This window comes from Miscanthus floridulus, chromosome 10 (assembly GCF_019320115.1).
Source record: "Miscanthus floridulus cultivar M001 chromosome 10, ASM1932011v1, whole genome shotgun sequence".
Lineage (NCBI taxonomy): Eukaryota > Viridiplantae > Streptophyta > Magnoliopsida > Poales > Poaceae > Miscanthus > Miscanthus floridulus.
In genome coordinates this window covers 136,398,069-136,413,261 of record NC_089589.1, presented here as the reverse complement: position 1 = coordinate 136,413,261, position 15,193 = coordinate 136,398,069, and the positions used below count along the sequence as shown (strand labels likewise).

Sequence of the window (15,193 nt, the reverse complement as noted above, 5' to 3'; positions counted from 1 at the left end):
TGTTTCTACTTCTGGCTTCTGGCCGACAAAAATCAAATAAAAGCTGAAATTAAACAGGGCCTAAAACAAGTGGCTAGCTTGTTTTAGTTTTTGTGTCCGATCGACTAGAATTAATTAAGAGTTCATCTGTTATAAAATATCTTGGTGATCTAAATAGGCTAGCTAGCTCCAACTAAGCTAACAGAATTTGTATAAGTAGTTTTTCATAATGTGTATTCCAGATTATGACAATCCCATGATCCGTTTTCTCTAGTTTTTCCCACCATTTAGCAATCTAACTTTTCACATCATAGTTTAAACAACTCATATATAATACACAGAATAGAAACTATCAAAAAAATAATACACAAGATAGCTTTAACAATATCTAAGCCTTCCAAAATAAGGCCTTAGTTGCATACTGTAAATTGTAGATTGTAGGTATTTTACTACTAAAACCTTGTGGAGACCAATTTTTACAATCTAAGGCCTAGGTGTGCAATCAAAATAGGCTAGCAACATATACAAGGTTACATAAGCCAAGCCATTGGATTAGGACACAACAGCTGCAAACGGTTGTTAGTTGAAAGTGTCTTTTACTAATACGAAACTAAAATTGCTAATAGAATTAATTTGTTCCAACAATTATTGTATTCCACAATAGATGCAACAGCTTCAAACGGACCCTAATATTGGCGGAAGGGTTTACTTGAACGACTTGCTGCTTAGTCTATTATACTACTTTTTTTTCATTTGGGTGTCTCAGTTACATTTGTCTTCGTTCGAACAATTATTATATAGTGCCTAACTGAAATCAACTCAAGACAAAGACAAATGTAACTGAGACACCCAAACGAAACAAATGTAATATAATAGACTGACCAGCAAGTCGTCCATGTAGAGGAATTCTGATATTGATGGCAAGTCTCTCGAGTATCTTACATTACCATTTATCACGATATGTTTCGGGACTCGTTTTCAATTGTACGCATGGAAAAGAAAATAGTGTATCGTGTAGGTTTGGAGAAGTGGTATTTGTTAGCAAGTCATAGTTGATTACATCGAGATATAGCATAAACTTTTTTGTGATTTTTTTAAAAGGACAAACGCGACGATGAACTGCATAGTCCGATGGAGTTTCATAACGTGGACGAGATTAATTTTGAGAATTTTGGGAATTACTCCTACTAACCGCCTTCTAATTAGACGATTCAATGCACAAAACTTGATCTAAAAAAGTTGATAAGGCGTACGGAGGGAGGCAGAGACGGCAAGCCCTAGGTCCTCACTTCCTTCTTCCCCCTTCTCTCCTCTCTCCTTTTCCGGTGCAAGAACAGAGGGAAGCAGAGACTGTTGGGCAGCCAGATTTTGGTTGGGAAAAGAAAAAAAAACAAGGCATACAGGAAGAGGTCACACCAACAAGACTCCTTGGTAGAATCGCATGGTATTCTTATATTACTATAGCTCTACGTGTACTGTAGCAGTACATATTTCTTTTGTTCTAACCCTTGCCACAAATCCAAAATCCAAAATTCGATTAGTGCGTATGATTAGTCAAATGGAAAACATTCTACGAGCTCTACGCATTTGGAGTCTCCAGTCTTCTATCGGAGCAACGGATAAAAATGTCAAATTTTAATTTCTCTTTAAAGCCAGTCAACCTTCGTTAAATAAATTACTTGATCCATACTAAAAATCCATATTTATCCATGCATTTTCGGGTGTTACAGGTCCAAAAGCTCACAGGAATCTCAATCAAACAGCACTAGCTTAAGTAAATATGGTGGCCAGTCCCTACACAAAAAAATATGGTCTGTAGAGAAGTCAGCCATCTTTGCATTCTCTGGACACCTTGTACTAACGTGAAAGCATGCCGCGCCAAGACTTGCTGAAAGATTCAAAGTCCTAGATAGAAAGAAGTGTGAGCATGGCTGGAGAACTAAAAGCAGACAAACAATAATGTGGTCGTTTTCAGGAATCTATTTATATGAAATAAATTAAAAAGCATCAACGGATACCATGTGCTTTAAGAAATTAGAATGACAAAATGTGAACATGTACTTTTTAGAAAAAAACTAGATATGCGCCCGTACGTTGCACCGGGTCATAAATTTTTGTCCATGTCTACTCCGAAGGATTTGATCATTTTTAGTAAAAATAAAAAAAACTATTAAACAGTTTTACATTGGGAACCTAAACTATTTCCAAATGCATTTTAGCTTTTTGTTTGTATTCAATATAATTCACACGTATGCCAATTCTTTTGTTCCACATCGAGTACGGCCCTGACATTGATTTTCTTCCCGTCCGCACACACAGATTTATATTCTTGCCTTTGGAGTTGACAATTTTCAGGCTTTTCATACTAGCTTTGGAGCAGACTTTCTATGAGTTTTGCATGTCCTTAGGCTTTTCAGGATTTATATTTCACACGCAATAACATGGTTACACTCTCTAGTAGAAAGGAACTTAACAATTTGAATTATAATTTTTGGATTTATTTTGATTTTCATATAGATTTTATAAGTTTTAGTCACTTTGTGCATTGTTTTAAAAAAGACAAGAAGCCAACAAAACACTTTGTATTGGGAACCTCGAAGTCTATGAAAATCTTGAGATCAACTATTATATTACAATTAATTTGCAGTTTATATTCTTTGCATTTTTCACCTTGAACCCTCCACTTTTTTTTTTGATACTCTGTATATGAATAGGAGAATAGTTGTATATGAATAGTTGTATCAAAGGTCGTGTGATTAGGAGAATCATGTATATATCTACTCTGGCACCCACACTGATCGAGGAAAATTAAATGAGGTCAGTCTAGATGATAAAAAAAACATTTCAAACTCTGTCCGTCTTCTTACTAGGTGGCTCAACTGATTAATTTAAGAGGGTCATGCGTCCCAACAGCCAAGGTTGGAGACCTCTTCGTCTTAAAGAAAAAAACTCAAGCTTGTTAGAGATAAGCCAAATCACTTATGAGGCTACTCCCTCTATGCTAAAATAAAAATGTCATTCTCACTTCTCAATAAGTCAAACATTTTTAACTTTAACAACAGATCATTTAAATTTATTGTGTACGATAACTATCATTAGATTATGTTTTAAATATATTTTAGTAATAAACTTATTTAGAGATATAAATATTGCTAATAACAAAGTTCAACCAGCATGGAACCCAAAATGACACTTTTTTTTGGGATAGGGGGAGCACAAGATAACTATATCAGTTGGTTAACTGGGACAATGATGGCATTTGAAAACCCATAAAACTTGGTGTTTGAAATTGACATGTACATGAGTATTACAAAACTCCTAAGGCCTTTGATGGATGCCCATGTTTCTCCCTCAATCCATATGGGTTAGAGTGGTTTGGTGTGGAATTTAAACAAAAATCCACACTAAACCACCCTAGCACATATGGATTGAGGGGATTATATGCGCATCCAAACAAATCCTAACATGGTTGTGGATGTATATTTGCAGTTGTTTCTGCTTTTCGTGGAAACCGGCCATGGTTATAGTGCATACCAAGTAGTTCTTATCCTATTTTTTTTTGGTTTCGCAACAGCAGACGCATATATGTATCAGGTACATTGCACGAGCTTGTCATACACATCCACATCCGCATTCAAGTTGAGGAAAAAAGTAAAAGATAAAATCCTCCAACAACATCCTGTATAAAACCCCCCCCACGCCGCACTATTTTTACCAGGGTGTAATAATATATTTGGAGATTTTAGAGGGTGAAGACAAGCAAAATTCAACATCTGGAACTGGATATATATTTTGCAAAAGGCGTCAAATTAATAGCCTCAAGATGTGTTTGTGTGCACATGTGCCTGGGTGCAAAATACAAGCATACCATTCTCTATATATAGATACAGCGTCGAGCATACTCAGCAACCACCTGCATCATCTTTCTATCTATATCGTCTTGTCCCAGCCCTAGCATAGCAACCCTAGTTTCTAGCAAGCGCCTAGCGGCGAATACTACTATCACAGGTGACAGGCCGGCCGCAGAGGCTGCTCTGCTGCAGGCAGTACGCAAGCACGCACACACGACAAGAAACCAAAGCGAAGAAAACAGGCAGCAAGACTCCAGAGGGAGCAGGGAGCTGTAGCTGTAGCTCATCATGGGTATCGAGCGCATGAGCCCCACGGCGGCGGAGGACAGCTCCTCCTCCTCCACGCGCTCCTCAGTCGCATCCACGGCCACCACGGAGTCCGGCGCCGCGCAGATGCTGGCTGCTGCCCCACCAGGCTGCGCGGTCGTCGGAGACGTCATCTCGCCGGCGGGCGAGCAGGCCGTCAGGTCGCAGCCGTCGGCGGTGCCGCAGGGTTCTTCGCGGTTCAAGGGTGTCGTGCCGCAGCCCAACGGGCGCTGGGGCGCACAGATCTACGAGCGCCACACCCGGGTGTGGCTCGGCACGTTCGCCGTCGAGGAGGCCGCCGCGCGCGCCTACGACGTCGCCGCGCTCCGGTACCGCTGCCATGAGGCGGCGACCAACTTACCGGGCGCCGGGGAGTCACCGCCCGAGCTCGCCTTCCTGGCTGCCCACTCCAAGGCGGAGATCGTCGACATGCTACGAAAGCACACCTACGCCGACGAGCTGCGCCAGGGCCTGAGGCGCGGCCGCGGCATGGGCGCACGTGCGCAGCCCACACCGGCCTGGGCGCGTGTGCCGCTGTTCGAGAAGGCGGTGACGCCCAGCGACGTCGGCAAGCTCAACCGCCTCGTGGTGCCCAAGCATCACGCGGAGAAGCACTTAAAGCACGGGCCGGAGGCGGTGGCCACCGGCAAGGGCGTGCTCCTCAACTTCAAGGACGGCGAGGGCAAGGTGTGGCGGTTCGGGTACTCGTACTGGAACAGCAGCCAGAGCCACGTCCTCACCAAGGGCTGGAACCGCTTCGTCAGGGAGAAGGGCCTCCGAGCCAGGGACACCATCGTCTTCTCCCACTCGACGTACGGCTCGGAGAAGCAGCTCTTCATCGACTGCAAGAAGACCAAGGCGGCCGCCACCGACAGGGCGCCGGTGCGGATGCCGGTGCCGCCACCAGGGGAGAAACCAAGTAAAGCCCGTGTAGTCAGGCTGTTTGCTGTCGACATCGCCGGAGACGGGTGCCAGAAGCGGGCACGGCCTGTGGAGATTGCGTTCGAGCATGGGCCGCAGGAATTGTTGAAGAAGCAAATGCTTGGCTCATCATCGCTGTTCTGACCTAGGTGCCGTCTTGTTCTAGCAGCGATCGTATTATACACTAGCTATATTGTCGCATACTTGATCTTGAATTTAATTTTACCACTAGCCAGTGTTTGTTCTTCGTCTTTGCAATAACTTGTTTAAGTCAGACTGCAAAACTAGTTGTATGTACACCATTAGGGAGTCTTTAGTTGCTTGTACGTATGTAGTATGTAGTAGTCCTATAAGATCACGCAAGTTTCGGCCATCATCGTGTGCAGAAACAAGTTAATTCGATCTGCTAGAGACTAAACATGTGTGCTTAATTCTTGTTTTGATGTGTTGGATTCACTCTCATACAGTCTAGCTTGGTTATTTTTGCTGTAGCAGTTCGACACGCATGAATAATAATAAGTCGATAGATGTTGCACCCTGGTACTAGTTAATAGGTTGGGTGTTATCTATCATCAATCAAAAAACACAATCGAAGTTCTAGATATTAAAATTAAAAGCAATCAAAGTTAAAGATGCACAAGAGAGAGAGAGAGAGAGAGAGAGAGAGAGAGAGAGAGAGGATTAAGAGTCTCTACATAGTAATTTTAGAAGCTCCTGATGATTGTTTTGACAGTTCCTCAAATTATTGTGATACAGATTGATTTTCTTAATTCATTCACAGTCACGGTGACTTTTCATAATATGTTGCTGCAGCTTCGTTCATTCAAAAGGATGACCAGTCTTATTTGTATTGACTAGTCCATCAACCTGTGCTCTTGCACGGGCTAGAATTTTTGGAGATATACATATTAGTTATTGTTTAACACATATAAGAAGAATAAAGAATTAGTTACATTAAATTGTATGTTTCTCTCTGTGTTTATTTTCTAACATAATAGGTACTCGTAGTTTATATCTAGTTATCATAAGCTTAGGTGGTGTTTAGATCCAGGGTATAAAGTTTTCGGGTGTCACATCGAATGTTACATGGGGGGTCGCATGGGGTGTTCGGATACTAATAAAAACACAAATTACAAAATCCGTCAGTAAACCACAGGGCGAATTTATTAAGCCTAATTAATCCATCTTTGGCACATGTGTAACCGTAGCACTTTATTGTCAAATCATATATTAATTAGGCTTAAAAGATTCATCTCGTAAAGTAGTCACAATCTATGTAATTAGTTATTTTTTAGTCTATATTTAATACTCCATGCATGTGTCCAAATATTCGATGTAATAGGATGTAAAATTTTGGGGAGGAACTAAACAAGACCTTATTGATATTTTTTTTTGTAAGGGACTAATCTAAAAAATTCTTCATTCATATTCATATTTTTCTTTACATGGCACCCTTGTACATTAGAAATATGCAATTAGTTTGAAACCTTACCGATAACTATGGTGGTTATTATTGCATCATATATCTTGAAACCTTATCTAAATTTTGATTCAAATTTCATTCTTGTTGACTATTACAGATTTTTTTTTTGTCACACCCCAAAATTTCTGATTTTGGGTTATGCTTAGAAAATAATAAATAAAATAAATGATTTCAGTGCTGATATAAAATTTTCCAAGATTAGTTTAAGATAGTGCAAATTTAGTTATAGAAAAATGTGAACTTTCAATCTTTTCCAAATTAGTTTGATGGGTTTTGCTTGATGTGATGTTTGCTTGTTGCATGATTTTGTGTGGTGAGTGAGTAACATTTTAAAAACACGTTTAGTAAGTCGTTTATCCTTCTCTGGCATGTCTCTATTTTTTAATCAAATACCTGCTCTCTCGATCTTAATCATTTCATTTGGAGATTCCTAAGATCCTTTTTCTTGTGCTCCAAATCATTTCTTTGAGTTCATAATCCATCGGCCTATCTCTAAAAACTTTCTGGGAATTTTTCTGGCTTTTTCTGGAACCTTTTCCTATTTTTCTGTGAGCATAATCTAATTTGTAGATGCTCTAAAATATTCTTTCATGGGCTCCAAATACTTTATTTAGTTTCCTCATGTTCCATAATGTCTCTGAGAATTTTTCTCGAATTTTTAGAGCTTTCGGAATATTTTTCGTGGCTTAAATATCAATTCTGGACTTTTTTGAAATTATTTTATCCATGAAATTAATTAATTATGAAAATAATAAATCTCTTATTTTTCCCAACGCTCAAAGCCCATGTGCAATAATCTTAATAAATCATAAAGGCCCATGCATTTATTTATTAATGAGCTTTAATATTTATTTAGGCCCATTAGTGCATGTGGAGGGTGCAACATCAATTAGTACCATATTGCTAGTTGATGTAGATCTGGGAAGTTTTTCTCCCTATAAATCTGTACCAACCCCTTTGGCAAAGTACACCAAAACTACCGTAAGGGGAGCCCCTAGTTTGGGAAATTCCTCGAGTAGTAAATTAGATTTTTCTTCTCCTCTCGTCGTCGTCATCGCCGCCGCGCTGCCCAGTCCAGCCATCCTCTCCTCGGCAACAAGTAAGGCCGCCTGCCATGTTCCTACCGATCTCCAACATGGCTGTGTCCGACCGAGTCTTTGTTCCCGATAATCTGCTATTTGCTGATCAACAATCACAAGGTACCTATCTTCGTTCTTTGCATCTTATCAACCTTGTTTGTATCAATCCGTTATATGACCCGTCCCCGACGATAATTCCGGCGAACTCCAATGGTGTGCACTGTGCTTCGTTTTCCGGCAGTGCTCCCCTTCATTGTCGTTTGCTTCTGTACCTGGTGAGCCTATATCTGTCAATCTATTCTCCTAACTCTCATATGTCAGCTCGCTCTCACGTTCATGTGGTCCCATGGTCATTGTGCAAGGTGGTCGTCCGGTTGTCCCATGCAAGTTGCGTCGGCCGTGTCTGCTTGCCATCCATGCATCTCCAACAAAACCAGCCGGCGGCAAGCTGCCTGTTCCCAAATCTTGCAAGTCGTCGTTGCTCAGAACCAGCACCAATGTTGTTGCTTACATCACTAGCAAACTCCCGATGGCCGATTAATAAAAGGTCAGCATCACCTCATTGTCCATTATTTTAGTGATCAAATATTGTGCTGATGGCATGCCTTGTCATTCATGCATAATAAATCCTCATTCTCTATTTATTCCTCACTCAAGAAATTGTACCGTTCATATACAGTCGTGGAGCTGCTCAGGCTGCCACTCAGTCTCTGTAGTTATATATGTTCATCATTGTCGTTATCTTATTTCCATCATATCTTCATCGCTTTAGCCCACTTTAATCTATTATTTCCATGTCGCGTTGGAATCGATGTAGTCTACTGTATGACAACAAAGTTTAACACACTTCATGTTTTCTAAATTTTTAGTTTAAATATTAATTTTGACTATCTCTATTCACACTGCTTTCCAAATTAAAAATAACATGGAGATTAACGATCATCTTTTTGTGCGCCACTGTTAACTTGATTAATAGCAACATAAATATGTTTGTAAATAATAATTTGGTTAGTGTAAACACGCACCATGTATAATTCGAATAAATGATCTGACATGTTACTTTATTTTGCAAAGTTAATATCTAACTTGCTTAAAACTATACGATAATATTTATAAATAAAACATGACTTGTTTTAACTCAACTTTTGTATTAAAATTTAATTTGTCTAATCTGAATTAATAACTCTTCAATGGTTTTGTTTAATGATAATAAATCAAGCTTGTAGTTGTTTTCTTTTCTTTTATAATATAAAACTCCTATTAGTCATTTCTTTTTAACGATAGTTCCATTATCGGTGTTTCTTGCGTTCTCTCGATCGTAGCAGTGAGTTCTCTCTTAGCACGCTGTTTTAAAGCTCTTTGCTCTGTTGTTCTTAGTTGCTTTTATTTGTTGCTTGTATGATTGCCTATGTGTGGTGCTTGCTACGAGTAGACGAGAACCGTTTCTGGACGCTGAAGATCAAAAGAAGATGACCGAAAGCAGATGGAATAAGAGTTGAGCAAGTGTTTAAGGCAAGTATAGCATGGGATCTTCCTTGTTGTCTAATACACCTTTAATCATTTAATTCATACTGCATGTGTCTACCTTGACAACCACTAAGAATTTCCTAGTACTTTGTACCTTGTACCTTGATACCTATGGGGTATTGTATTGGGTAGTTTGATGCTAGTGCTCAACTACAACCATGATTTTGTAACTTGACTAATGATATATGCAATAAACACTAAAAGTTGCTTTTTAGCAACATGGAACAAGGGGGCTAGAGCATTGGGCTATTTTATGGTGCTTTAGATTCCTCTCCCTAAGGACTTATCTGTAAGTGATCATCCGGGACTTACAGTATAGCTGTGAGGGCTACATGGCTCTGGCTTTAGCTCGGTATGAGGACCTTTTCTAGCTTGTTAGTGGTTACCCTTATTGGCGTAAGAATGGCTTGACTAATCGGATATAGGACAGCCTCTACTCTTATGTGTATAGGCTGTGTGTCATTGTGCCATTCGACAGGGGGTTCCTATATCTGTTTGCCAAGTGAATCTAATGGCCCTAACTTGTTAGACGAACCTTTCAAAGGCTTCATAGTGAACCCTGTCGACCTTCCTTGAAAGTGGGTCAAGAGATTAGCTACCTCGGGCGAAAGGGTAAATCACGACTCACAGTGAAAGTGTACAACCTCTGCAGAGTGTAAAACTGGTATATCAGCCGTGCTCATGGTCACAAGCGGCTTTACGGAATAGATGATCATTAATGGTTAATGATGATGAACATGGATGATACTGATGATGAATATGCTCATTAATGATTACTGTTTATGCTATTCATTGTTCATGTTTACCTGATCATGTGTTTATGGGCTTGTGATAAACTTGTTGCCTCCCAATTGCTAAAAGATGACTCATTAAAAGCTAATCGTAGTTAAACCAGTGTTAACATTTTGAGCCTCATGAACCCCATGTTATATTTGTTGAGTACGACATGTACTTACGCTTGCTTTATTTTTCACATATTTGGACAAAAATTCCGGATGGGTACCAGATTGCTGGTTTGGAGGAATTAGGCTTGTGATCAACAAGTCAGTTGTCCCTATGGTATTGGAGTCTTCGCCTGAAGATCAGAGTTGTCTTTTCGCTGTCTATACTCTGAGGTTATAATCTTTATACTAATACGCTATGTATTTAAGCATTGTCTTATGATATTACCCTTATTTGTAGCTATATGTGAGATTTGACTTCCTGGGTTCACATATGGTGTGTATCTGGTTTTGTCCTTAAAACCGGGTGCTACATTTTTATCCTCATGTTAAGTTAAAAAACTTTTGGTTATTGTGTGTTTTATTAACTCTCTTTTCTACACTTTTTAGAATAAGGATTTTAGGACATAGAGTACCTTCTTAAATACTACAATTCCATAAGCAATCATTTGAAATCTGCACCATGTCTCTTAACATAGGTGATAGAGCATAAAGTGAGATCTCGGATGGGGGTCACAATGCTAACCTCAATAGAGTTTTAATACTTGAGCCTTATAATAATCAATTTTTAACTCTAAAGTAATCTCAAAGGGTCGAAAAAATATAGTCATCAGTGATGTCCCACACTTCTTAAGATGATTGAATTTAACTATCAAGGAACTATATGTGGGGTTATAGTTACACTATCAATATAGACATGTCAAACTTTTTAGTTAGAATATATAAATATATCTATTGTAACAACCTATATAAGTTATATGTCATAGTTACTAATATTATTTTAAACAATTTGTTATTATGATTCGTATATGAGTTGTTAAGGAAATATTTTTTATGTGACCAAACATATAACATATCAATCATGTATGCTGGCATGATACTTACTGCTTATTTCAATCAAGTCATAATATATTTATATTGATATAAGGGGTAATATAGAAACATATATATTCTCTATGGTAAAACATTTTTTAATAGAAGATGTTGACAATCTAGATGTAAACTACCTACCGTAACATGAGGATGGGTAATTAGATAGAAATTTATGGTTACTTTAGATCATATTTCTTAATAACATAAGTGCATAGTTTAAACATAGGGTCATTGGTTACTTTATGTTGTTTTTTGCAATAGCAATGATGGGTAATTATTTAGAAAATAAAATAGTTTCAAGAGCTATATTATTATGGTGTAGGTTCTGAATTGATGATCAGATGTTTTTGAGTTTTATGTGATTTTCTAGGATCTATATATTGTTTTCCTAGCTAGTCATGTTAGGATTAATGTGGATGCTCCATGGGCGATATCTAGTTAGAATTTATAGAATCTATCTTTTTTTCAATCAAATGCATTTAGTTGAAACATAATCCTAAGATAAATAAACAATTATTGCATCCCTTCCGTTGACTTCATGAATTTATAATCTCATTGTCAACTATATAATGAGGTCATCGCAAATTTTTCCACATGTTATGTCGGGTTCATAAACCCAAGGTCCCTCGCGGACCTGCTTTCCCGAAGGCTCGGCCCAAGCAGACAGCACGTAACTCATGGGCCGGCCCAAGTATCTAAGCAGCAGGCCAGAAGGGCGATCCAATCAATCGACCGGAAGCTCTGGCCGAGGAGGAGTAGCGCCCGCTTTTTGACTCTGGCCCACCTCTCCGACCAGAGCGCTCACTTCGGTCTCCTGCCCACCTCCGGACGGTCTCTCTAACCAGAAGGTGTGGCAGAGCACTACCTTTGGCTCTGACCCCACGTCTCCGACTGGGGGTGCAAAGACCCTGCTCACTTCTCCTCTGCAACTGGCACAACCAAAGCCGACCGGGACTAACCGACCGGGGACGCCCGCTCGGAAAGGACCAGGAACGAATGGAGAAAGCAAGGCCGGGCACACAAGTCAAACCATGATACCGGGGACCATACCCTGTACGCCTGCAGAAACAGTACTCTGCAACCTCCCTGACACACAGTATTGTAGGCGCTGATATTTTGCCCTATAGTATTGTGGGCGCCATTAACTCCCATACGGTAAGACCCCCCCCCCACATGCCTCTGGGTATCAACAGTGTTGTGGGCGCCGGGATTTACGGTACCGAGTGCATATGGTGAAACTCCTCACATGCCTCTAGGCATCAACAATATATGTAGGAACCGATATCTGCCATACCCGAACAAAACGATAGAACCTCCCACATGCATCCGACATCCAACAGTGTTGTGGGCGCCTACCATCATCCTATACCCGCCGACATGGGCAACAAGGCTCAGAAGCATACGTACTCTCTCCCTCTCACATGTAAGGCCATCCCCTTCACCTATAAAAGGGGATGCGCTCTCTCCCAAGAAACTCAGTGGATTCAAGTTCATACAAGTGATCCCAGATTCATTAGATCGACCAAGTTCACTAGCCCACAACCATAGAACCGCCAGGTTCGGACCTCAAGCACACACTTGAACACTTAGCTCATAGCAGAGCTCCTATTGCTCTCGACCCTTCCGACCAGAGCCGACTGAACCCCTTGTACACCCCATCTTTCTCCTTCTTGTTTGTAACCCCACTGCAAACTTCGAGCACCTGGGCTTAGAAATAAAGTCACCGACCGACTCAAATTGGACGTAGGGCACGTTGCCTGAACCAGTATAAACCCTGTGTCATCGAGTGCTAGGCCACCTCTGATCACAACGTACGGCAAAATTACAAATATTTACTAGTTGGTCACTTTCTGTACCGACATTTGGCGCTATCTGTGGGGAAGACGTTGTACGTTCAACACTTTTGGTCATCGGATGGCCCACTTATCTGCTACCCTTGCTGTGGCAGGCTTAGGCGATACGATTCGCTTTAGCTCGCTCGAATTTCCCACTCTCCCACCAGTTGGGATGCGGGTCCCACCCATCTTCAAGCCAGCCCAGGCCTTCCTCTTTGGAAGCTTGGACTTCATCGTCGACCGGCTCGGCGTACTACACCTCCACGAGGAGGCTCACATTTTGACACCCATCGGAGGGGCGCCCTCCATTAACTCCGGGACACATGACTTCGATGACGCGGCATCCGCGCTTCATTCCAAGCAAACTCTCTGCTCAAACCCCGCTGTGAGTAATGTACATGCTGTTATTTACTTACTATTCTCTATCTTCCGTCGATTACCCGGGGGGACCCCGTTGTCCCTGATGTGACCACCATACAACCGGTTCCCCTACGGCCTCATGTCTCTCATGGATGCGTACGCCCGGGGGCTCCGAAGGAAGCCAACGCCGCCCCCTATTGTGTCCGACTTCGTGGGAATGGCGAGCTATGCTCCCACCTATTTCCTCGAACTCATGGATGATGATGGCGAGAGTGATGGCTCTAGCATCGACTACAAGGCCACTAGCCACCGTCCGTCCTAGGAGTGCGTTGTGGCGGATGCTCCGGGACACCCACCAGCGGAAGCAAAGTCCTCATAGACTCACATCTCACTGGACTCTCGTGCGGAGACCCCCGAGCTCACACGGGAGCACGGCGAGGCACTACAACAACAGTGGCTGCATCGGCCACCGACTGCGCCAGCACGCTCGATGCACCACACCATGTCCCATGCACATAGACCGGCGAGCGGCGCCTGGGGTCACGCCCGTCAGGTCCAACGCAACACCATAGACCGAGGGAACTATCCCCATAGTTCGCTCGGGCCAGTCAGAACATCACCGCGGCAGCAATGCTTCTACGCGGCCTATCCGAGCCAAACGACCCTCATGAACAGGCGATCCACCGAAACCTCTAGGCACTAGTGGAGACCACCGCCGTGCAACAAGCGGAGAGCTCCGTATCGCGATGCCGACTCGCAACCCCACTCCCCACCAAGGGAATGGGGACACAGCACATGTGTCGCTCCACCCGATCACCACGACGATTGCCCAGCGCGGCACAGGAGGCAGCATTGGCACCTTGTTTTGACTTGACGACCGATCTGCACCGATCGCCTATCTACGCGCGCCTCGGGCCAAACCGAGACACATGCAGCAGCAACCAGAGCCCCAGCCCTGATGGCCCAGGACCACGGACCTTTGTCCAAAACCTCCAGCAAACGCCGCTCCCACCACGCTCCAACGGAGGATGGGCAATGGTAAGGCCAAACGCCAAGATCAGGACGAGGGCCCCTCCACGCAGAGGGGGAAAAGAACAAAAAGCATCACCGTCGACTAGCCAACTCCGCATTGGTCGCCACGTCTGATCATGCAGGCACGTAGCTCCAGCAGGACCCTTCGGGCCACTTCCACGAGCTCATGGAGAGCCTATGCACCAACCATGACTACCCCATCAAACACCTCTACAAGGACTGCCAGCTCCTCAAGCGCCTTCTACGGTAGGTCGAAAGGCCAAAGGAAGAAAAAGGCGAAGAAGCAGCAACCAAGAAAGGGGGCGTAGCGAGCAAGGACCCGGATGACTGAAGGTTGAAGTGATCTGACCAGACGTCTACCGACTAAAGGACAACAATGATGACATTCTCTCCGAATGCTTAGAAGAGCTATGTTGTTTTTCTTCCCCTAAGTTTTAGTCTTACCATTGTTTACTTAGCATATGCTACTATAAAAGCACCCTGACCCAAACACTTTTTAGCCTAGGGTGCTCAGGGGCTCCACTAGGGTACACTACTACCTCTCTGTTTTGTTTACTATCATATGGTGAAATTCCTTCCTACCCGATCAAAAGGGTAGTTCGTTCCTTTAATTTGCCTTACGTAGCTTTCCTTTAAAACATTCCGACCGATGGCACCCCGCCTTTCCCTATGATTACGAGCATATGAGCCTCACGGACCATGCCCTGGGCTCCCAAGGTTGCAGCCTATGGGACAAATAGGTAGGTACGAGAAAGAAAGAATAAAAACAAAATTATGCTAAGGAAAAACTAAGGAACAAAAGGGAACGAGCTTCCCCGAATGAGTGACTCCATCACAGAAAATGAAACCAACTATAGTCATTAAGCACACAGGAACGTTTACATGGGGGCTCCCCCATGAACTGAAACTTTTTATGTTCACTAAACTACTTAAATTTTACAAGCTATTGGACCGGCTCGGCGGCATCTGCTGTCGGTGCGACCAGCGAAGGCACGGGCTGCTCACT

General features: G+C 42.4%; 1 protein-coding gene across 1 annotated transcript; it reads left to right on the top strand.

The window, feature by feature from the left end:
- The first annotated feature begins 4,015 nt into the window (after positions 1-4,015).
- LOC136485802 (AP2/ERF and B3 domain-containing protein Os01g0141000-like) lies at positions 4,016-5,250 on the top strand. Its single transcript, XM_066482635.1, has one exon. It carries the CDS (start codon positions 4,119-4,121, stop codon positions 5,199-5,201), a length of 1,083 nt encoding a protein of 360 aa, XP_066338732.1. The 5' UTR covers positions 4,016-4,118; the 3' UTR covers positions 5,202-5,250.
- Positions 5,251-15,193: the final 9,943 nt, after the last annotated feature.